This window comes from Pygocentrus nattereri, chromosome 16, assembly GCF_015220715.1.
Source record: "Pygocentrus nattereri isolate fPygNat1 chromosome 16, fPygNat1.pri, whole genome shotgun sequence".
Taxonomy (NCBI): domain Eukaryota; kingdom Metazoa; phylum Chordata; class Actinopteri; order Characiformes; family Serrasalmidae; genus Pygocentrus; species Pygocentrus nattereri.
The window spans coordinates 9,876,189-9,902,076 of NC_051226.1; the positions used below are offsets into that span (position 1 = coordinate 9,876,189).

The following is a 25,888-nucleotide window of genomic DNA, read 5'->3' on the forward strand; positions in this document are numbered from 1 at the left end:
AGAATCAAATGTCTGTGTCAGCATAACAGCTTGTAACATAATAAAAAGTAAACTCTCTTTCTGGTTGTCCAACAGGAGAACATGATGGGAGATCCTTGTTGTTGCAGGATGAGCACAAACACAGACGTTAGGCTTGTCCCTGATGGTACATGTTCCTGTGTTTAAACCTCCATTCCTCAAGTACAAGCAGGAGTTTGGTGTCTGCAGGGACAGGTCTGCGAATGTCTTCATGTTTCATGAAGTGAAGACAAGCAACATGATGAATTACATGACTGTCTTCATCACTCAAAGCTAACGGAGTGGATGTAGGACAAATTATATAGAGCAGAGGTTCTGTATCTGCATTTAAGGTGTAGTGATCTGTTTCTGCTTCTTGTCAGTTCACGATAGTTCAGCAAAAATTACAATTCAGACAGTTTTTATCTTACCTCAAATGTAATTAATCGGCTGTAATGTGTTGACAATTTACACTATAATATGTTAACCTACTTTGTTTCTTGGAAAAGTACATTACTGTAATGCAGAACCCCCAACACTGCCAATCAGCAATGGCAAAATCAGCATGCCTGAATTATCAATACTTTCCTATCCAATAGATTTGCTTATGCTGTATCTCACACTGTGTGATATATTGTTGTCCATAAAAATGGAAAAAAGTACATTGTGTAGTTAAAACCAGTAGCATCAGAAGCCAAGTTTTAGGAATTCAGTCTAATTACAACAATTTACAGCATTTAGAAGACGTTCTCTTATCCAGAGCAATTTACAATTTGATCATTTTACATAGACAATAGGAATGTTTGGAGTCTTGCCTAGGGACTCATTGGTATAGCATGGTGTGTTTGCTAAGGCAGGAGATTGAAGCCCAATCTACAATGTGAAGATCAGCGGTGCTATCCACTACACCATTCCAACAACTGGTACTCACAAGTGGTCTTGATCAACATTTGGGGTAGAAGGAAAAATGTGCAAATTTAGATTTTGGTCAAACTATCATTTTAAAGCTTAACATTTTCACACCAAGATAAATCATGGTACATAATCTGTTACTGCTGGTTTCAGATTTCTTGTACATAAGAAGAAAAGTTTTCACATGCAAGACAGGACAGTTTGAGCAGTTGCTGTTTGAGCTGTGTAACCGCTAGTGTAGTGGCCACTAATAGGTTACCTCAAATGGTGTTTCAAATCCCTCGATGATTCCTCCCACCATGACGAGTCCCTCGGTGGTAATGCCCAGGCCATCCTGGTAGGCCCAGTCTACACTTTCCACCATAGCACAGTCCACATACAGCGCTATCCGCCCTGTAGACACACTCACTGCCACTCGATGCCAATTACCATCAGACAACACAGTCACAGGAAACCTAAGAGAAAGAGCCAAGGGCCAAATCTGAAGTCATTTACATGAAGGTAAAAGAGGCATTACTGCTGCTTTCTTTGTTCTGGCATAACATATTTGAGTCAATAGCATAAATTAGGCTCCTACAACTGCGTAATATATTCAAGATGGCTAACTTGCTATGTCATATCAAATAATGTTTGCATAGCATAAATAAAGTGCCAGAATCTGATTTGATCACACAGTGAGAAAATACATTATTATATTTTTATGACAGATGAAAACAACATTTAGTCCAAGTAGCAGTGTGAAAGTGTCATTTATTTTCTGAGGCTAATGAAGCACTGTGGTCAAATATTAGTTGTAAGTTCTCAGTCTACCATGAAGTTAAAGACCTAATTTATACTCCAGTTCTCAATGATCTGGTTTGGGTTAATATCGCTGTGTTATATTCAATCTGTCAGAGATATCCTTGTGCCTGTTGAAAGACCAGGGCTTACGATGAAATTCTAGCCAAGACTAATACATTCATGACAGTAAGAATGAGGACCTGGTTTTATCATCATGTAGTTGGAAATCAGCTTCTTTCAATTAGGGCAATAAAGTATTATTCCCTCCTGGCAGTGAGCTCTCAGATAAAAAAGGTAATCTACTGTACGCCATTTCCATCCAATAGGATAGAAATGAGAGGAACTGAAAAAGAATGGCATGTTACAATTACCCAAAAGAAAATCTGTTTAAATTTCACTAGGCTGAAAAATATCTGTCCGGTTGTGAGCAAAAACTCTTATTAAAGCCAAGCTCATCTGCAGTGCTTTGCTTTTTCAGTTCTCTCAGTGTTTACCAGGCTTTAAATATTGCAGCTCTTCAGCCAAGCAGATTAGGGATGTACATATGCACTCGAGTACCTCCACTCTGCCTGCAGTTGTCTTACCTGATTTTTTGACCATTATTATCTTATTTTCATTATTTTATTATTTATTAGTTTATTTATTATTATTCATATTCTTATTCATATTTTACTTATGATTCTTTTATTATTATTTTAGCCGTTTTAATTTTTTTTTTTACTTTTTGATCTTATTCTCCTCTTGTTTTTATTTTGATACATACATATACATACATATACATTCACACACACATTTTACACTTGGGAGCAATTTAGGATCTCCAATTCACCTGACTGCATGCCTTTGGACTGTGGAAGGAAAGGCATGCAGCCATGAGGAGAACATGCAAACTCCACAGAGAGCACCCTAGTCATCTGGCCAGGGAATCAAAACCAGGCCCTGCTTCCTGTACTGTGCTGCCCCACTAGAAATATTTCTAAATTTAATTAGTTTTTCTATAGTTAGAGAGTGAATTTATTTTGCATTACTGCAACATAATGAATAACAGATATGTATGAGATGAGTAATGTTTTATCCAGTTAGGAGCATCATGTAGCGTGTCTGTATTTTCACATGTGGATGATTTTAATCTGCAGTGTTTATATATGGCTGCTGAATAACTGAAATATTTTATCAGTGGTTTATCAGTCTAGCATTTTTGTTGGCATGCCCCCTACTCAAAAAAAAAAACCCAACTAGTAAATATGACATTGTGGTAGCGTTCATGTCTGCTAACTTTGTAAATATGATATTTCTGAGACAAGTTTCGTTTGCTGATCTAATTAGAATAAGTCATTCAAGTTCCAAGTCCAGAAGCTGTGAAAAGGTATTTCTCTGACAATAACAACTTACATGTTGGCACATCATCCACATGTAAATATAAGTCCTCATATAAAATAATAATATAAAAATAAGTCCTCACATCCAGTGTCGCACCGGTTAGCTCTGTTAGCTTAGCTCCTCTGAAGTGGTAGCCTTCATCTAGAATCTAGTGGTAGACTCATCCAACACGAAAACCTACCAACATGAAAATCTCCCTCTGCTATTTTTGAGAAAAAGTGTTCAAATGTGTTCCACTGCCTGCTGCGACACCACTGATGTCACCAAAAAAGGTAATCCAACAGTTCTACATTAATGTTTGTTTTTCCCTCCCTGTGGTCGATTATCTGACCATTAACCCCAACAATTACGTAAATATCAAAATTAGTCGAAATGCACACCCATAAAACAGATGCAGTGTTATGTAACTCTTCACTAGAAAGCATTCATCTACTGCTCTCTACCTGATAGAAAGAACCAGTGTGTGTATGTGAGGCAGACTGACACTGACTCGTAGTGGCGCTGCTGTGTGCTGATAAAGGTGAAGGCATAGGCACTGATGCGGATCTGCAGAAGGATGTGTCCGTCAGGGCAGAGGAAGGTCAGCAGGCTGCGGTCATCATGCTGAGAACTGCGCAGCTGCAGCAGCAAACTGAACTCATCTCCAAAGCTATGAGTAAAGACACACTTCAGAGTTAGATTTACATACACATGCATATAAAATGTTGAGAATGAAGATTTGAAATGTTGGACTGTATTGAAAGAAATTTGGACTGTAATGAAAGAGTTTATTTGACCTGTAAAAAAGCTCAGAGCCAGGGAATTCTGCATGTACAAAAACAAAAGATTCTCATTTAGCAGTACAGAAGCTACTTTAGCAGTAGGATCCAGAGTTTCATGCAGTGTACCACAGGCCCCTTCGGTTATTTGTAAATACAGACTGTGGGCAGATTTACTATTAGAGGTACTAATTACAGATAGTTTGCTTACAGTTTGTGCTCGTGAGGGTGGCCAATTTAACAGGTTAGAAGGGTTTTTTTTTGTTTCTGGCAGCAGTATATCTCTAAGCCTGACATTTCACCTCTATGTACCAACTTTTTTTCTCAATATTCTGATTTAAGTCAAAATAATTAGTTATTGCTCTTCAAAGTATAATTATTTAGAAATACTGTCATTATTTCAAGTTGTATATTGAGAAAAATACATTTTCTGACCAATCTGTGGATGACCATATTTTGCTATGTCTTGGAAACCTGGGGGAAAGGAGAGCAGCACAGGGCAGACTGTAGTAAGCAAATCCAAATCTGGCCATCTTTTGTTTGTTGGACAGGCGCCTCTAGGCAGCATTTATTATCAGCCTTAGTAAATCAGTGTCAGTGTCAGCGTCTAATTTATTTTAATAGTCTCCTCCTGGTATTTTGCAAGACTATATGAAATGCAGGTAAAAGCACAAAATAGCAGCCACAACACCTGTGATCTTATATGGATGCACCTATAGTGCCTATATATACAAAAAGTCCCCTCTTAAAGGTAAAATATGGTGAGGTGGTTCAAAACATTATTGGATCTGCTAGTATAAGCTAGTAGATTCTGATTCTAGCAGATTCCCCAGTTCATACAGTTTCTCCTTTTTAATGTCAGTAGTAAGAATGAGAGGAAGAGCCATCAGTTTGCTTTTTGAGCTATAATACACTCTCAGAAAATAAGGTATTAAACTATCATTGGGGCAGTACTCCTCTTGTTACTGGGGTGGTACCCTCAAGGACAGTACTAGACAGTACCTTTACTTCTAACAGTGTAAGGTGATGGACCATAAGCATATACAATAACCAAGCATCCGTCCCACCATCCGAGGATCTAAGTAGTTTCCAAGGTTTGTGTTTAATTTATTCCTATAATCAGACACATTGCAGTTCATCTTTAAGCAATAAAATATGAGTTCTACTGCTTTTGTAGAGCAGTTTTGCAAAGTAAAGCAAATAAGCTCTACATATTCTTTCAAATTAGTTTTTAATATTGTCAGCTTCCTTCATCAGAAAGAAGTAGTTCCAACTTAATCTAATACAAGCATTGTTGTAACTGCTGGCAGAAACACAGGTATGGTGAAAAACCCTTGCTCTTATCATATACAAAAATCCATGTAGAATTTTTTTTCAGCCAATCAGACTGTGCGGTCAGAACCAGCTTTTGTATAACTTAAATTACACTTGGGCTGTGACTACTGAATATTTTAATTTTAAGACATTCTACCAAATATTTTTAGATTATTTAAATATTCTAGAAAAAATATGGAAAGCTAATTTTTGAGATTTACTTTAACAATAAAAAAACATACTGTTATCAGTTATAAAAGCTGACGAAAAACATTACTGATAAACAGTCATAGCAAATAGTATAAGCATGTTCTAAACTCTGCAGTATTGTCCATCTTATCATCCTTTCAATAAGTTTTCACTCTTATTCATTTTAGGGAATAAATGCAACGGAGAGTATGTTAGCTAGTAATCCAGATGTTATTATTGCCTCAAATTAGAGCTTTATTAAAATGCCAGTTAGAAGTCTTGACAGCCCAACCTCACTACTTCTAACACATAACTGCCACTTCAACATTTGATTGACATGAAAAAGGAAATCCATAAATCTTTGTTTTTGTGTGACGTGCAGGCATATTAGCTGACTTTAAATGTGCAGCTCCTACTGGTGATTCTGCTTTCCCATCAGTCCAATAAACCCCAATACACTGTGCGTGTGCTTTCATCTTCAATTATTTATTATTTTATCAATTATTCAATTATTGTTATTTCAACAGTCTTCATTTTTGAATATTTTAAGAAGACTGTGTTTACCTGTGTCCAAATAACTGACGTAGAGGCAGAGCGAGGGTGGAGTACTGTCCTACATGCAGCACTGGACATCTCTGACCCTCCAGAGTAACAGAGGCATTACTGCTGTTTGCCACTTGCCACAGCTGATCCAGAAGGTTGATGTTTTCTACATAGAGACAAAAGACAGAAAAAGTCAGTGGTTTAAAGCAACGATATGAGGGAAATGTGGCACATGAAATAGGGTAGCACCTTAACAGACCAAGGCCTGCCAGTGGACCCAAAGTTTTATAGTCCTACAACCTAAGAACAGTTCAACCAGTTTGCATTAAAGTCCCTGTAGTTACTGAATAATAAGCCTTAGTATGTAATAAGCCTGGGATTTTAAGGGGTTAAATTACAATTTATCACATCAACATAATAGAACCTGACAACATCTGTTCGTGTAAGCTCAGGTGCAGATGAAAGTATAGCCTATAAAGTTAACATAAATAGTGGGTTCTGTTCCATGGAGGCCTAAACCCTGCCTGTATTATTTTAGCATTAATTATTGGCATTGCTCAGGCCTTGATGGCATTATGAGGAGCCTGTGTGCACACTGCTCAGGAAACCAGCTCACTGAAAAGAAAAACAGGGCTTTTTAGTCCCCTCATTAAAAGTTTAGAGCAACATAATAAGCAGAGCCATAGTTTTAAATGGTGTAGTCATACCCCATAGTGCCCACCATTGTGTCTTCCCTCTTGAGTTTGCTCATTTCCTGCTGGTGCAAAGGCCCATTTTATTTACAGAGAGCACAGTGTGTGTGAAAGAGAAAGGGAGTGTGTACGTTCACACACTTGTGGCTCCGGGACATGTGTCTGAACACAACAGCGTGGTAGTAAATGTGATAAATAAACCATCACGGCCACCTCCTGCGTCCATGAATGCCGCATTGAATCTAACATGGAGAAAGTGACACAGCTTAAATGTCAGCGAGCACTGCACTGACTGACCAACCTGACAGATGGATGGAGGTGGATTTTTGCCGCCCAGACTATATCATGGATATGGATTTGTCTAAGAGGGAGCCTAAATAGAGGAAATGTATACCATAACACATTTTTATAAAAGGCGCCTTGCTGTGGATTTGGCTTCATTTATAATTCAGTGCACTTGATTAAAGGAACAGATCTGCACAAAATTTAAATGTACATTTTTCTCCCTTATTTCAAATGTAGTCAATCAGGCAAGACATGGTTATGTCTGAAGTTTGCTTCATAATCTTTGCACTGGAGCTACAAGGTACTAGTAAGAATATAAGCTTGTATCCCAGCAATTAGCGTTGTACAAACTGCAGGACTAAATCACTATACATTTGCTCAAACTATGTCAAGATGTTAGCTTATCGCAAATAAACTTGCTTACATGTTTTCTTACACTGTATGACACTTTTATCAGGAGAGGGAGAGTATTAATACTGCCAAACTGCCTTATATTCCTAAAACCCTATTTCCCCAGTGCAATGTTCCCTTATTTCTTTATAGGATGCATCATACTTGTATATGATTCTTTAAGAGAACCTCTAAAGGAGTTCCTGAAGCCATGGTATGGGTCATGGGGTGACCAAAGGGAAAAACAGGCAGAGGATTTTCAATAGGAATGCACTTACCCTCAGCTAGGCGAGACTCAGTGACAGTAATCAGCTAACTAATCAACCTTTGCTTTGCAAACCAAGTGAGACAAGTGAGAGCATACAATACAATACCTCTCTGAATGATTGCTTTGTATGACTTGTGTGGTGCATTACTCTTCTTTTTAGCTGTTGCTTTGCTTGTTACTTGCTATCTGAAAGCAGTGTGATCTCCATAAACACATTTTCACATGAGTCACTGAACATGTGACATCAGAATATGTACATCTATAAAAATAACAACTTTACAGACACAAAAAGCATTTAAACAATGTAATTAAGTCTATTTGAGATTGCTTAACAAGTTGACATGGTTTGAGGCAAGTGTGCAATTATTTATGTATGCAATTTGCATGATGCTAATTGATGCTACACAACTTTCCATTACCTTTCCATTGAGGGAAAGCAGTCATTTGAACTTTTATTAACACACAGGAATTGTGTTTCATCTTTTAAACCTACATTTCACAAATCTAACTTTGTAAAGGTGTAATAAAAATGCTTCCTCTGGAGGTGCGTGAGATTTATGTGCTGTAATACATCTCAGGTCTCTCTGGACAAAAGAACAAATATACACACATTAAGCAGGAAACCACACTGGTTCAGCACCAGGTAAATCATTTAAACCCTGGTAACTGCTGTCCTGATGACAATGTTAACAAGGAGGAAAATAAGTGAGGTTAACTGAGGATTCCAATAACAGAACCTGCACACGCAGAACACTGATTTACACACTGTGTAACGAGCCCTAAAAACACATACCAAGCCTGCAAACCCTTTCTCCATAAACATAACTGCTCCTATAGGATTAGAAAGCCTTCCCTTCTCTTTTTTCACTTCTTAACATGTTCCTTCCATTTCTGGACAGGGAAGCTCTTTTTTAGGCCTCCAGGCCTGCATATGACTCCAGTGTCCATTGCTGTCAGCAGGGCAGTGGACCCGACCTCATGGCTATTAGGAAGACACTCATAGTCACACTCAGTTATGACTTGCACGACATTAACTAATGTTGGCATTAACATGCCTGTATTGCAGATGTAGACATTAATGAGTTACTGGCCAGCAGCATTACATTCACATTCAAGTCCAGGATGATTTCATTCATATCTTGAGACAGTTTCACCATTTCTTGAAGGAAGCTTGAAAGTCTTGTGCATGTAGCAAAGTTGTGCCTGTTTTATAACAGCTGCAGGTTCACCAATCAGATATGAGCTATAGGGCTGATATCACTACCGTGCACACCCACTTTGTAGTGGGGCAGGTTGTAACAATAGAACTGTATTTGACACATATATGTTTTATGAGTATGCATTAGATATCAACACTATTATTGTTTGTAAGAGACAAATGTGAGTATCTTATAAAAAACTTATAGGTATAGCACAACCACTCAGTAACAGAGGCTGAGAGAAAGTGTTACAACCTTCCACAGTATATAACTGTTACACTGGGTAAACAGAGAAGCACATTCAGTGGCTGACTGTTACAGCTGTGCTGTGTTAAAGAGAGCTGTCTGAGATCTTTCTTAAGCTCTGATATAAGGCTCTACATTATTGCAGAGATGGTACTGATCTCCTGCTGTCTGGACTGTGTTGAACCACATCACTGTGTTTCCTCTCTGATTAAAACACATTGTGCAATATATCACAACAATTACTGTAATGACACTTTCACTATGCACTTTACACTACAATTTTGGCGCAACTCAGAGTTTGTTATTTTTGTAATACGTGCTTCTAAATCTAAAATCACTGCTGTCAGAACAAAACCTTGTATTTTCAAAATAGTAACTTTACAGGAGAAGGAAAAAACAAACTTTCATTTTAATTTAAGTCAATGGAAGCAGAGTATTTTTCCAGGTTATTTTAGGCTGTTTCTTTTGGTTGATTCATCATAGAATTTACGCACAATGGGCAGCAAGCATTTTCAAATTATGTCAAAACCTGAAAACAACAAAAATGGAGATACAAGGTTTTGCTCCGACAGCAGAGAAATTGTTTAAATATATAGTCTCAATATGGGTAACTTCTGATTAATGGTGGTTAGTGATCAGTGTAATGATAAAAAGCCTGTTGTCAGATAAAACAACACAGATAACACTTTTCAACCAAACAGATTTTGTGGTCAAAACTAAGTGTTGTTAATCTACTTAAGAGCATTGAGTATCCATAAATTCTGAGGAACATTACATCGTATTATAGTTATTAACATGACAGTACAGATAACATGAGCAAAGTACAATATTTGCTCTGCAACTACTTGGCTAAAAAGGTCTTTATAATCTAAAATAACTTGTTTTTTTTAAATTATGCCACTATCTGTCAGTGAGCACAGAAAAACAGTTTATACTAATAATATCATTTTTCACCTCCCACTGGCACCACCCCAACTATGATTGATCAAATTACCAGCTAGCTCAGAGACCCTCCCTAACACTGCTTCACTTGGAAATGTAATAAGACCTGTTTCAGATTCACATTAACTTTAAGGAGCTGTGTTTTGATGGACATAGGACATACATCTAAGGGAACCACTGTGGACCTGAATACTGACAGAGATGGAGGCATATTTGTTCCACCAGACAAACAACTTAAAACACAGAAGTGTTGAAGTGGCCTTACACAGAATTACACAGACTTTTCAAAGATTTCTGCATAATTCAATTTTAAAGACAAAAAACCTGCTGACACTTGACTGATTTCTTTACAGTGATCTTGATAGGATCCAGAGGTTGCAATGTCTACAATGCAAATAAAGTCATTGTATCTACTATTCTACATGACAAAAGAAAATACAAAGTTTTGGTCTATATATAAATGTTCTTGATGGTAAAACAGCATTAAATTGGAAGAAAAAATGTTTAAGAAAAACACATTTTCTATCTTCAAGTCATTGTTTTGCCTTATTGTGCCCTGCATGACCCCACCACAAAAAATGTGATAAGTCCAATGTGATAAGCAGTCATGGGCTGGGGTTAGGGAACCAGTCTTGTGACCAGAAGGTCACTGGTTTGATCCCCTGAGCTGATGGGAAGTACCCTTAAGCAAAGCACCCAACCCCCAACTGCTCACTGGGTGCTGTGGTTAGGGCTGCCCTGGGCAAGTGTGCTCACTGCCCCCTAGTGTGTGTGCTTTCACACAAGGGTGTTTCATTGCACAGATGAGTTAAATGTGGAGGTGAAATTTCACCTGTTGTGAGACTAATAAGGGTCAATAAGTCAAAACCATCATTCGATACAATAACTTTCTGTGAGGTAGCATTAAGAGGCATCAAACCAGAGGTTGCCAATGCTAGTTCTGGCAACCCCACACTGCAGATTTTTGTGAGTTGTGTCTTAGCCAGCACAATTTATTCAACTCATTAACTGATTAATCTCCTTGTGGTCTGAATCAGGTTTAAAGAGAATGCGCAGTGGGCATGGGGGGACAAAAATTGGGAACCCTCACATTTCTATCACCACTCCTACAAACAATTCTGACTTGGTAAGCTGTTCTAAAAAGGAGCTCACTCTGAATAACTGTGTTTACATATTATTTTAATTGTACAGAAATGTACAGAACTAATGGGTGGAACTCCCCTTCAAGTCAATGATAGATTACTTTGATTTATAGTCTAGCATGAAACATAAAACAGGATGGCATCATGTAGTGAAAAAGAGAGAAAGGGAACCAACAAAGGCAGTAATAAGAGAGAAAGACAGGGGGTACAAGAGAAAGATGCCTTAAGGGAAGGTTAAAGTACAATGAGTTCTTTTGTGAACTGTACAAACAAACTGACTGATGCGGTTTCTTTCAGTCTGAGACAAAACATACAGAACTGACAAGACAAACAGCGCAAACCAGACGCCTGGAATCACTCTGTGAAAATGTATGTTTAAACCCATCTAAAGGAACCTGAGAACAGGGCACAAGTCAGTTTTGCTTCAAAACAAAAGGTCATGTTCAAAGTTATTTTGTTATTACACTGTCAGCTGGAGTTTAGGGTCACACTGAGAACACTGCATCTGAACAAAAACTGAGCGCTATTGTTGACTCTTTTTATTAGTCAAGCATTCTTTGAGTGGTCCGGTGCACCAGCCACGGAGAGCACACTTTACGCCAAGCAGAACATTCTTCACAGACACATCATGTCTGCAAGCAGCCTTCCTGCTGCACACACACCACACACATACAGCGGAGAGGACATATGGGGGGACGCACACAGACCACACTTCACATGTTGAAATGGAAAAGACAGCACATGATGTCTACAAGCACTTGTTTACTCTTGTGATTTCATTAAAACATTATGTGATGTATGAAGAACAATTTATTAGTAAGATTTAGAGACAGTCTGGGGCTGTCATTTCATAGTCAACCTGAAATCAAAACAGACCTTTTTATCTTATTAATGGTCATATTATTTTACCTTATTAGTTAATGGTAATATTAAGCATGAGTTGTACATCATTCCATTTAAAAGACAAAATTCTAATTTTTCCCAAAATATTTGATAAAAGTGTGATACCCATCTTGAAAACATCTTTTGAATTTTGATTATATCATTGTGCACCAGTGGACAAAATAACATAGATCAATAATGTACATTTTATCCATAATTTTTTTTTTTGCAATTTTGGAGCTATATACAGCTGTATAAGGCTGGGACACAGGCAATCTAGTCTAATATAAGCTCCCCAAACAAAAAAATTAGCCACCTTGCAAGTTTAAGGTGGTAGTAACTTCAGTCTCCTGCAGATGTTGCTGCATGAGGATGATCGGGTTATGAATACCTGTGTGCGTTGAGATTCATAGATTGAGAAGAGGTGGTACAGTGCAGTGAATGTCTCGTGTGATGATTGGAAAATGGTTTGCAAAAAAGATTTTAATGATCAATTGCATTTGAACATGAAGGCTACAGTGTGAAGGACGTAGATAAATTTGATTTTGATAAATCAAATCGTACGGTCATACGGATCAATCAGCAGTGGCAATAATCCCAGTCTACAATCAATCACAGAGACTTGCATACCATGAACATACAGACTAGAGAGGCATGCAAGAGGCCTCTGCTCACTGCTCACAAAGTTGGCCAGTTACAGTGGGCGAAGAGATACACAAATTGGACTGTTCATGAAACATTTTATCTGGTCAAATGAATCTCGTTTTTGCCTGTATGAGAATGATGCTGTGTCGTGTTCATCATAGAACTCAGGAAGCCTTCAACGAGTACAATCTTCAATAGTATAGAGCCTAAGTATACTGATTTATGTGAAATGATCTTGTCGTCGTGTATTCCACCTGCATCTCAATTGCGGACAGTAAGAGACTTGACAGACTCATTAAGAGGGCCGGCTCTGTCCTGGGTAGCCCCATAGACCCAGTGCAGACAGTGGGAGACAGAAGGATGTTAGCCAGGCTAGCATCCATGCTGGAGAACAGCTCCCACCCCATGCATGAGACTCTGGCAGCACTGGGCAGCTCCTTTGGCGACAGGCTGCTTCACCCCAAGTATAGCGCTTTTGCAGGTCCTTCCTTCCTGCTGCTGTTAAACTGTACAACCAGCACTGCTCCCAGTAGAACCCCCTCCACCCCCCACTAGACCTCATACACCTACAGAACATACTGTGATTTTATTACCTTTTCCCTGTGTGCAATATAATCAACACTCCATGTGCAATATATTGTTCAAGATCTCTATGGTGTAAATATTTTGAGCTTTCTATTTAAAATTGTTGACATTGTTAACTCCTAACCCTCCCATGTGTAATATAAACAGTACCTCATGCAATATTCCATGTGAATTTCAGGCAAAATATCCTTGCAATGTAAATATCTTAGCTTTTTTATTTATTTATAATTCTTATTTTGTTATTCCTTGTGAAGGATATTTATATTTTTTTATGTTTAGTTTTTATATATATATATATATATATATATATATATATATATATATATATATATATATATATATATATAGTCTCCATAGTAACAAGTAACAAACTGAAAAAACCTTGTTACTTCTCTTTTTTTCGTTGCCGTCCCTTTGCTGCTGTAACACTGAGAATTTCCCCCTTGTCGGACGAATAAAGGATTATCTTATCTTAAATAAAAGAACATTTGCCCACATACACTGTCACGATTGGCCCCCCCAGTCCTGTTCATGTGCTCGTGTTGTTTACTTGCCAGTCCTGTCCATGTGCTTCTGTTTTGGTTTTCAGTCCTGCCCTCTTGCTTCATGGCTCCACCCCTGATTGTTTCCACCTGTTTCCTACCTGTCCCTTGTTGTCCTGGTTTGTATTTAAACCCTGTGTTTGCCCTTTGTGTTGGCTGGTCTTTGTTTGTTTGTGCGTTTTGTTGGATGTACTGTGTGAAGTGTATGTATTGTTTGAAGAGTTTTGTTTATTTGTGGTCTGTGTGGAGTTCTGTGTTCATTTTGTCATATCTGTCCCTCCTGCTGTCCGTATTGGCCATTTGGACCTGGACTGTCTTGACCCTGATTTTGGATTTGCCTATAATAAATCTCGCTTGTCTCCGCACATGCGTCCACCTCCACGCTCCCCCTCGTTACATACACAGTGTTGACTGTGGTCCCCTGATTACATTTTCCTATGCTGGAAAATCAGGAGCATTATTATTCATTGTGATTGTCATGTAAAAATCATGATTTAAAGACAGTAGCCACCCTTTACATTGAGCGAGCATTCCATGATGACTGGAGCAATAAAAATAGGCCAAATGGTTATTTCTGGTGAAAATGTGAAATTGCTAGCAATGTGAACATTTTGTAATATTGGTTGTGTTCCAGACCCCTTCCCTGAGCAGATGACTCTCATGATTGTGAGCTACTGATCATCTTAGCTTCACCAGTACAACGTTGATATTGTATTTGAGACATAAGCATCAAGTCTGACCTTCTTGATCCTGTGTGTGTGTGTGTCGTTAATGTATGACATAGTCTGAAAAACTCCAGAGAAACTCATTAATGATACTTCCTTTAATTTTAACCAAAAATATCATACATAGTGCAGCTATAAGGACATTTTAGCAACAATATACTTGAAACCAGCTTAACAACACTGATATAATCATACTATAAACATGCCATGGAAGTTGTCGTTTGGTCATGAGTTTGTTTGTCAGGACAGAGTCTGTTTATTAAAATAATAACATACAATAACAGTGATATGTTACAATTAATGCTAATTGTCATGATAGATGTAATAATGCTACTCATGTTAGATGTTAGATCTTATGTCACATATTTATTAAATATGGTTAACCTAGTAAAGCATCCCTTTTGGAGATTTTGTTTCCACAACAAAGATAAAGAATCTTGTACATCAACACTACACAACATAGCTTATTACTCTACAAGAGTAGACCTATTCCATCGCATACGTTCACTACATTTCATACTTGGTACACATAGTTTGGAACCCTCAGGGCCTTCTAAGTCTTCAGAGGAAGCCAAATGACTACAGAGAACTGAAAATACGTCTGTAATTTTTAATTCGTTTTAATCTAACAGAATCATGCTTGTATTTATACTCTGTAAGTTTTGTAGTACTACTCTTTTTTCATTGTTAAGTTAAAGATGGAAGCAAAAAGGTTAAATTCTTGAAATGCCCAGCAGAAAATTGACCCCAACAGTGAGTTAGAAATGTAAAACTTGGTATCTGAAAGCGTCTCTGTGAAACTGCTACAAGTTTATATGCTAATATAGAATAATGCAACAGATTTTTTTTCAGAAGCTTCAAATGTCAGTGTTTAATCCAGTACTGCCAAAATAACTATTAGCTTAGCACTAATAAACTATTAGAATACTTTAGGGATGCTAGCCGAAGTTAACATTATCACAGAGTTGTTTTTTTTCCCCCTCATGTTTTGGCAAAGTTTTATATTTACAGCTTGAACTGAAGAACTAGCTCTAATGGTCATGGTTCACCACTGTTGTTCACTATAGACACCTCCATAAAACAGCTGACATATTCAAAATAACACCAGTGAATAGGGCTTAGTTTGGGATGCAGCCTGGGTTTTGTTGTCGACAACTGATAAATGAGTCAGGGCTAGTTTACACATATGGGGACTGTTTAGGAATTTTTGCATGTCCTGTTAGTAATTACCGCATTTCTTTCTGGCCTTTCAGACCTCATTGCACTGTAATGTCTTCAAACAAATGATAAGCCACAATTGCACCCCGGTGAAAACCCAATTCGTGCTAACTCATGCCCTGGAGCAGAGACCCTGATCATTCACATGTGCTTAAGCTTCACTCAGTTATGCAAGCATCATCAGACCACTTTGTGCAAAGTGGGTCTGCCAAATGTGCATGTACGCACCTAAGGAAATGAGAGAAGTTAAATAAGCCTTGATGTGGGGCTTCATCTTATGCCAAAGACAAAACAGAATGAGAGAAAGAGAGAAAGAGAGAGAAAAAGCTGAGACAGAGATTCTGCAGGCAGATATTACAGCTGTATGTAATGTGCCCGCGGAGCATCATCTCTGTTCTGAATTTGACTCTACTCCTGGCTCATAAATCCTCACAGTGCTGCAGGAATGATGTAAGAAGGGGAATCCATCTCTGTTCCCTGGAGAGAGGGGGAACTTCTCCAAAAGACAGAGTCAATAGGAAAGCCAACAAAGCTATTAAAGTGACCTCTGTGCAGGCAAGCCATAAATATTTGGATCAAAGACACATTGCATGTAAAAACAGCAGCCTAAGCTTAAAAGGGGGAAGAAAGACAAAACTGTGTTCCAAAGATGAACATTTACATTAGAATATCAAGCAAATAAAAGCCTTGAAAACTGATTCTTTAGCTTTGTGACAACATTGTCAAAACAGACATTAGCTACGCATCCTTTCAGACCCATAGTGTTGAGTTATCTTCTCACAGTGGAAGGATCGACAGGATGGATTTTTTCAGATCTGAAATAAGAGTGGAACTTGATTTTCTCCTCTCTCTCAAAGATGAGCTTTATTGTTTGTTTTTTTTTTTTTTTTGATGGTGTAAGTTTTGGTGAGTAAACATCTTGAATGATGATTAGGAGTCTCATTTTCTTTATATCCTTTAATCATGTTTTGGAAAATCCTTTGACATTCCCCTTTATTATGCAAGTGGAAAATTTTAAATCTAATTTACTGGGAAACATCTGGAAAAACAAATAACTTAGTCTTCTGACTGGAAATTAAATAAATAAAGACATCTTCTGCACAGTTACTGTGCATCGTTTAACTTTAGCTCAGGCAGACAGCCATGCATAACTGAGCCTATAATACAGTGTGTTTTGCGTGATGTGGCCTGGTTGGTGCACGGCACATGTACTCTAATGTTGGATGACACTGGCACTGTGTTGATAAATTGCATATGTGCACATCTGCATTGCCTGCTTAGGTGCTATTTTAATGGATAACATATGCAAGGTGCTCTGTGCTGTATCTCACTGCAGACACTAAATAGATTCCAGAATTAGAAAGGCATTGCACAGTTTCTTCTGGCCTACTTGGACTGTTCATTCTCACAACATAGTATGATTATGGTTAGGGGCCTAATCTGGCAGGCTTATAATGCTTCACATATAGACTTGCACTGAGGCCATTTACTCAGCCTACTGAACAAGCAATGAACAGTATTCTTCAACCTCAGGCTAGTCCACATTTTGTATTCTCTCAATACACCTGAGCCAGACAATTAAGGTTGCACAGCATAGGTGTATTGAGCTGAAAAAAATCAAATGTGTTGTGGGCTTGAAAACTGGATTAAAAAATGCCTGCTTACTTTATACTCAAGCTCCATACTCTCTAGATGTTGCAGCACATAATGCAAAGTGGTTATTGTTTTTGCAGATGATAATAAAAGTACTAAGACAAATCAAGTAATTTAGCTGAAAGTGTGCATTCTAAGATTTTATTCAATACCACATGAAAGTTCATAAGTAGAAGAGGAGATATTTTACGACGATTTGAATTTAATGAAAAGTTATTGTTGTGTGTGAAGTCGTTTTGTGGAAAGAAAGACATTCTTTAAATTCTCAAGTGTTTGTTGTTTTTGACATCAAAACAACCAAAGTTTAAAGTGCAGACCTGAAGCTGTCAATACAGAATGTAAATCAAATGTACGCATAATTTCTTAAGCACAGTTTCCGTTCAAATGCACAGTTTGCTTTAACTAGTTAGAACCTCTTCACTGTACAGAGAGTGAAGGGATTTGAACTAGAGCTCTGCACACCCATGTGTCCCGCTCAATCTAAGAAATTTGGAGGAGGAATTCCTTTTGAGGCACTGTGGTCATAGGGCGTAAACAGCTAACAGGTTTAGGGCTCGTGCAGGCAGCTTGCTGACATGTGGTTGAAGCAGGCGGGTGTGGGGAAGAACGGCATAAGGGTTTGCGGGCGTGAGCAGGCAGAAACAGCACTTCAGTTCATAAAGGAGCCAAGCAGAGCAGGCAGTGGCCTGTTTAGTGAGTCCTGAAGTCACTGTCCCACTTTGCCAACCGAATCCCTTGGGAATGTTTTTCCAGGTGTAGCGTTGAAGGCTGTGTCACAATTTGCATACTACCATACAAAACCACTTAAAACAGTAATGGCACCATTGGTATAACATGTTGACATATTATTTAGTATGGTTTATGTGGTTTGAGATGCAGCTGGTGATTGGTTATAGTTAGATGACACAGAAATGTGACCTTTGTTCCTGCTATGTCATCACTTATTGGAAAAATCTGTTTCCATTTATCCTTTAACAATAAATAATTTCTCACCCAACTCATCCAAGCACAAAAACTTTTTTTGTCAATATTTAGACTTTTTGGGGGGTTTTGGGGGGATATTTGTTTTTTTTATGCACATTTCCAAAATTTCCAAAATAGAAGTTGATGGAGGATCTCATTACATATCTATGTATTTAACGAAGTAACTGTGCAATTACATTTAAACGGTACAGCAAAACAATTGTAACTCTCAACTCAAGGGTTAAGGTGGATAGCCTAATGCTGAAACACAATTCCTTTGTGGACGTTTCTGCTGCAATCCATGTTTCTTCAGAAGAATTAGTTCAAAGACCAAGCCAAAATTTCTTTCTCTCCCTATCCAGACATATCAGAGAGCGTAGTGAGCTACAGTTTCCCTCAGCCTGGCAGGATTGATGGGCTGTGATAGAGGAAGATGCAGACCCCCATGAGGAGCCTCACTAGAGAGCAGGGGTACTGTACTGGAGCTACGTTTCTGAGAGCTAGTCAGAGTTCATATCAATCCCACATGTGAAACTTCACAGAGAAGAAACACTAGAGCCAGTTCCGATCCTGAAACTTTACACACTTTCCTGTTTCTACACCAGGTTCTTACAGCATGTCAAGAGTAAAATAACCGTAGAGTATTTCAGTCGGTCTGCTGGGATTACAGAGTATTGCAACAGACACAAATCTGCTAGAGCATGAAAAAACATCAGACTATCCATTCAAAAAGACTGTAACTCTGACATCATTCAAACCTCACAGACAGCCGCTTAGCCCACACTGACAGAATAAACGAATGAATCCATCTGGTAGATTTCTCCATGTGACATCTCTTTCATGCATCTTAAAGTGAATTTCATAAAACAGGGGATAATGAACACAGATCACAAGAAGGTATACTTCTGCATAATTGCAGTACATGAACAGCTTGTGGGTTGATTCATGTACTGAAAAAAAAACTCCTCATGAGCCAAGCTGTCAGACACAGTTACAGTGTAAGGGGAACTTAAAGGGGAATTCCACCAATGTTTTCAAATTTATACACAATTCTATTATATTCTACTACACATACTTCTATTTGACTATAATGAATTAAAAAAAATATTTGATTATATCTGACAGCCTTAATCATTGAGATAATGGTAAATTATATTAAATTAAAATTGTGATAAATTAGAAAAATCAAAAATACATTATTATATATTATACTTCCCAAAACAATGTCTCTGGCATTAGACAGTGTATTCCTAACCTATAATAACCTATATAATATATATATATAAAGCTCCCTTGCAGTAAGTGTATATAAGGCATTAGAAGGCATTGCATACATCAGGCTTCTGGTTCCTATCACCACTACTGTGACCAATTAAGACTTGGTAAGTACATATTCGTGCCTTAATTGTGCAGAGATTATGAAAAAATAGTGGAATTCCACTTATACTTTTTAGGTTTTTACCACTCTTGTGAATAGATTGTAAATATTGAGCTTTTCTATTCTATTTCCATTTCTTTCCTATATGTTCTTGGGTAAAAGGGAGGGATTTGAGGCAGTATGATACTGAGCTATTTGAAACCCTTTTAAGAAGCCTTTTAAAGCAACAGGATAATATTAAAGCAACAGGGGAATCAACTTTACACAGTTACCCCAAATGTAGACCATCAGCTAAGCTATTTTTCTTATTTCATTTTGCACTGGAGTTACAAAGATAATATCACTAACAAGTAATAGAAGCAACTTTTTCTGGACAGAGAGGAACTTTAAAGCGATCATTTGATGGACAGTTCCCCCTGGATGTAATCGATCAGCCAAGACATGTTTAGTACCTTAAGTTTGCTTCCTTCATTTTGCACTGGAACTATGGGGCTAATGTTGCTAACCTTATGCAAACTAATAAGCTTCCATTATTTAAGCTACAATACCCTTTTAGTTCAAATTCAAAAAAGCAAACATGTCTTTCCTGATCAGTTATGTTTTGAGGTAAGAGGAAAACGGTGTAAATTTGATCCACTGAACTATCACTTTAATGTATCTTCTCCGGACAACAGACAATGTCCAGTGATAAGAGAAAGGACTATCAGCTCTTTGGCTCCCACCTTGGGCCTCTTCATCTGGACTCTTTCCAGCTGTACAATCCACAGGATCACATTACTCTAATGGGCCGGGAAGAGCAGTGAGGGTAACTATCTAGCATGTGATGTGACCAGCCTGATGAGATAGAGGTTGGACAACAGCAATACCTAAATGATTAAAGGCTTCCACCAGTGCAGCACAATCACAAGACGCAAACATTACTAAGATCCAACACAAGGAAACTGAGTTTTGACGCTTTTATCAAAGGCCATAAACACATGAAACTATTTATGTTTGTACATGTAATTCATTATGTACATGTAACTCATTATGCACTGAGTTATATAATGAGTTCCATTAGATTCATCCTTCATGTATATTCTGACAGGTGTGAGTCTGCACTTCATTCAAGTTTGTTTTGAAGTCAAAAGTGAGAAGAACGCACCCAACAGTTTTACTTCTTGTCACAAAAGGACTTTCCACAGAATGATCTTACAGAACGTCTTACCTCAACTCATCAAGCTGAAATCATAAAAAGCTCTTCTTCTATGTACAAATGCAAATGTGGTGGGAACCCAAACCTGCTTGTCTGAATTTTCCACTTGCTCCAGTAAGCTATTAATAAGACTTAAAGGGGAATTCTAATGATTTTTCAAAATGTCTACTTAATTAAGTCCTGAAGGTTAATGTTCTGCTCCAGATAAACTCACTGAATGAGAAATCACAGTAGGAGAGGTAAGAACTATACACGAGAGAATGTAATACTTCTAAAAGTTACTTCACATGAGTCATTACTAAAAGCGAACAGGAGTCACGGTTCGGTTCACACCATGGCTTGAATATCACAGTTGGAATCAATGGGGAAAACCACTCTAAATGCATAAGGCTGGGTTCTTTTCATTTAATTTGAACAGATGATAGTGCAAGTTACAGTTCGTTCCACCCAGCACCCCCCCGCGACCCTGAGGGAGAAAATGTGTGTGTGTGTGTGTGTGAAAGATGGCCCAAAATGATGTGGAAATAATCTGGTTCTATTGACTTACATTAAAAGTAAAGTAGTTTTTTCCGTCTCCTGTAAAGTTACCATTTTGGAGATTTGGGAGGTTTTGTTCCGACAGCAATGATGTTCAATGGCAGTTCGACTTCAGATGTGTTTTTGTAATTAGGAGCAAAGAAAACAGAAAATTGTAAGACTTCGTGCTGAATCTCTTCACGTGTCTCATTTCATTTGCTTAATTTCAGCTTGTTTTTTTTCAGAACCTTTGTTTTTTCGTTTTTTTACCTCGATAACTGCTTTCCTGACTCCTCGCTCTCAGCTCAGGCCCTGAACTCAGACCCTCAGCTTTCCCGGTGAAACTGGCACTTGGGGCTCCGCATTACATCCCTAAGTCTTCGTGTATTGTGTATTCCCCAGAAGACAGCATACTCCGAAAATTTGACCATATATCCCCGATGCTGTCATCATTACACTGGGTACCTGTTAAACTTTGTGTAGAGTATAAGATCCTTTTCCTATCATGTAAATCATCAACTGGCCTGGCCCCACAATGTCTAGTGAATTAATTCAGTCCTATGAACCTGCACGTACACTCCGCTCACAAAATAACGGCTTGCTGTCAGCTCCTAGAAGTAGAAAAAACATAGCAGGGGGTCGAGCATTTTCCTAAGTAGCCCCAAAATTGTGGAATCATCTCCCGACCCCTGTTCGGGACTCACTCTGTACTTTTAAAACTAGACTCAAAACTGCCTGAGTCACCACACGTGAGCCACCGGAGCTCCATCTCTATTGGTTAATCTGCACCTCACCTGCATGAACTGTCATTCCTGCTGCTGCTGCTTCATAAACTCAAACTATCTACTTAACTATTGCTCCACCTGTTTTCCCTGTTTTGTAGTATAAAATTTTATACTAATGCTGTTTGCTGTCCGGTGTCGACCACAGCAGGATGGGTTCCCCTTCTGAGTCTTGGTTCTTCTCAAGGTTTCTTCCTCTCGCTCTTAGGGAGTTTTCCCTTGCCACTGGATTTTTTTGTAAAGCTGCTTTATGACCTTTTGTAAAAAGCGCTATGTAAATTACTTTCACTTGACTTGACCAAACCTTTTTTTAAAAATGTTGAAAGAGGTTCATTGTTTTGCAAAAGTTTTGAGGTAAGATTTTGTTTTTTGTTTAGTTTTTTTCTTCAAAACACATTTATGGCGGAGAGGTACATGCAGGGAGTTGTGAGGCAAAATAGTCACCAAAGAAAACTTATTTTTTCAGATTTACCATTGTTTACCATCATCAACATCTTAACTCAAAAGACACGTGTAGGTCCACTGGTGGTTTTGGATAGTAAATAAAATGTATATATTTGCATTGTAGACATCACAGCCTCTATTTCCAATCACCACCCCTGCAAAGAAATCAGCAAGTTTCTCTACAATTAACTATTTCACATTAAATCACTCTGAATGAGTTTGTTTACATCTCAACCACTGAATTATACAGAATATTAATTCATATCAGTGGACGTCCGCTTTAATTAAACCAACAGTAAGAGATTTTAAGGTGTCTGTGCCATGCAGACTTAGTGAGGGTTTGCTCTGTCATGGCACTCAGTTCATCATATCTTTCCAGTAAGATGACTAATTACGCTACAGTTTTCAAATGCATTAGTGTTCAAATCTGTATGTCTCTTAGCCTCCACTGGGCTACATGCCAGGAGTATGTTAAAATAATTGCTTTTCCTATGCATGTCCTCTGAGCTCCAGACGGGTTTCATTGAAGCAGAAGCATGGCTTGACGGAAGAGGACAGATCCGGCCTTTTCCTTTTATTTGTTTTAACCGTTGCTCATCTGGAAAACATGGAAGGAGGGAGAAGTGTCCATGCCTTGGGGGCCAGAAAGAGGAAAGGGCAAAGTCTGGCTAAATCCACCAGAGGTTAATTAAAGAAGAGAGAGGAAGGAATAGGACCTTGCAGAAAACAGTATCATTTCCCATTAATGTCCTTTCCCTGTTAAGAAATGCTGATGCTTGTGGAACAGCAACAACAGCATGAATAGACAGTTTGTGTGATCTTACCATATGGAGGACAAGATGCTGGAAACAAATGTCTCTGACTTTTGTATAGAGCTGGGCACTATGGCTAAAAATCTTACTATGTCCCTTTCTTGATAAATGATGTACATAGAAAATTACATTCAATAGGCCATTTGTCTGGACAGTAAGAATTTTTTGCTCAGAAAAACAACACATTAACACAAGAACCACTGCTTTTTGCCAGCTTATTATTATTATTATTATTATTCTCCAGTTCCTAGTTTTGCTCAGTCAAAGCTTCATTGAATTAAATCAGGTGTGCTGCTGATGGACTTTAACAAACGCAGTGGCTGGAGGCGTTGAGCACACAAGATATTAACTACTTGAAAATAAGAAAATCACTAACATTTACTGGAATAATGTTTGCTTCTATTTATTCTAATGTCATTTTTCTTTTATACAAGCAAAACACATTTTTAAACAAATTGCTTAGGTACAAAAACACACAGTGCTGTATACCTCAGTAATCATATGTTCTCCATGAAATAGGTTAAACAGGTGACGTAACACTAAACAGTCTTTATTAAAATCAGTGAGACATACAAACTTGGATGTAAACAACTGCAACTCTTCCATACACCGTTATGTCTGTAAGTAATCAGACTCTACATAATGTGATAGAATCTTTAGCACCACTTTAATTCAATAATCGCAAATATATAATAAATATTCTATGCTTTGCCCAGCCTCATAGTTATATGAACTGACAGTTAAACCACAACAACCATACAAGCTTTTGGTCATGATTTACTATGGGTAGATTCACTTGAAAATGGCCCTGAATATTCTGTTGTAACTCCTGTTAGGATGAAGCAATCTGAACCAAAAAATACGCTACATACCTTGACATATGTGTAATCAACTGCATTACATGCAATGCTGGAAGTGATCTCTGTTTTCTGCCAGACACATGAAGGAGTGCGGGGGTCTGCACCCGCAAGATGTAAATGGAGATTAAACGTCACAGTGGCTGTCCGGCGCCTACCTCATCGCTCCGAAGCAGGGGGCCACCCGGCTTATTTGAAGCTCCATATAACAAGGAGTACATTTGCACATTGTTTTGTTCAGATTACTTCATCCTAGTAGGAGTTATTACCGAATTACCAGGCCTCTTCCTAGTGAATCTCCCTGTAGTATACATAAAGACTGCCCACAAAGTTCAGTGACTTCATTCACTTACCTAGTTATTCTGTCTCTGACTGGATCAGCTGAGCTGAGTATCATGATTATTATATAGACTCACCAAGTACTCTATTATGAATGCTAACATTGGCTAGGACTCCCTTTACTCTCAAGTAGCCTCAGTTCTTTCTGGCATAGATTTGACGATGGAAACATTCCTTCCGGGAAGATGATGGAAAGATTCTGGTCCATGTTGACACAATTGCATCATGTTGTGAAATCAAGGGTGCTCTACTGGATTCAGATCTAGTAACTGGGAAAGGCCACTACAGAACACTGAACTCATTGTCATGTTCATGAAACCAGTTTGACATGACGTTTGCTTTGCGACATGATGCATTATCATGCTGGGTGTAGCCATTAACTGGCCCAAAGTGTTCCAAGAAAACATTCCCTGCACCATTACACCTCCACCAGCCTGGACTGTTGACAAAAGGCAGGTTGTGTCTAAGGTTTCATGCTGTTGGTGAAAAACAAATTGCTAAATATAAAACTGTATGGTCTTCTAGCCTTGACTGTCCAGTTTTGGTGAGCCTGTGCCCTCTGCAGCCTCAGCTTTCTGTTCATGGCTGACCCCAAGATGGTCTTCTGCCGTTGTAGCCCATCCACCTTCAGGTTTAATGTGTTGTGCATTCTGAGATGCATTTCGCTTTCCACAATTGTTAAGTGTTAAGTCTACATTGACTTTTCTCATCAACAAGGTGTTTCTTTCCACAGAACTGCCACTCACTGGATGTTTTTCCTTTATTGCAACATTCTAAACTCTAGAGATCAGCAGTTATAGAAATACTCAAACCAGCACCAACAATCATGTCACAGTCAAAATGTCACATTTTCTTCCCTATTCTGATGGTTATGTGAACATTGCCTGAATCTACTGGCCTGTATCTTCATGATTTTATACACTGGACTGCTGCCACATGATTTACTGATTAGTTAATTGCATGAATGAGTGGGTATAATAAAGTGGTCATTGTGTGTATGTATTAGTTTCAATAAAACAAACTTAAAATTAATAAAACCTTTTGTTTAAATTATGAAACTGTACAGAATTCCTCTTTGGAGGGACAGTATTCAAGCACTTACACCTTTAGGGTAGACCAACAAAACACTTAAGTCTTTGGCTTGAAACATGCCACTATTTTAAGTATTTAACCTGTGCTGAAAGCATCCCTCCCTAATTGCCTGGCAGAGCTTTCAGCACTTGAGATCTGCACAATACTGAGCAGTGCAGTTCTGTTTTTTCAGGTAAAGACGGAAAAAGAGAGCCAGTCGGCACACGTCCAGGCCAAAGAACCA

At 38.3% G+C, this 25,888-nt stretch overlaps 1 protein-coding gene across 1 annotated transcript in view; it reads right to left on the minus strand.

Moving 5' to 3' along the window:
- The window catches only part of si:ch211-196i2.1 (collagen alpha-1(I) chain), a 114,123-nt gene that overhangs the window by 66,535 nt on the left and 21,700 nt on the right, over positions 1 to 25,888 (minus strand). Inside the window, exons 2-4 of the mRNA XM_037546077.1 lie at positions 5,895 to 6,039; positions 3,560 to 3,718; positions 1,169 to 1,364 (exon numbers count right to left, since the gene is read on the minus strand). Of these exons, the coding sequence (XP_037401974.1) occupies positions 1,169 to 1,364; positions 3,560 to 3,718; positions 5,895 to 6,039 (500 nt within the window). The remainder of the gene's footprint in view (positions 1 to 1,168; positions 1,365 to 3,559; positions 3,719 to 5,894; positions 6,040 to 25,888) is intronic.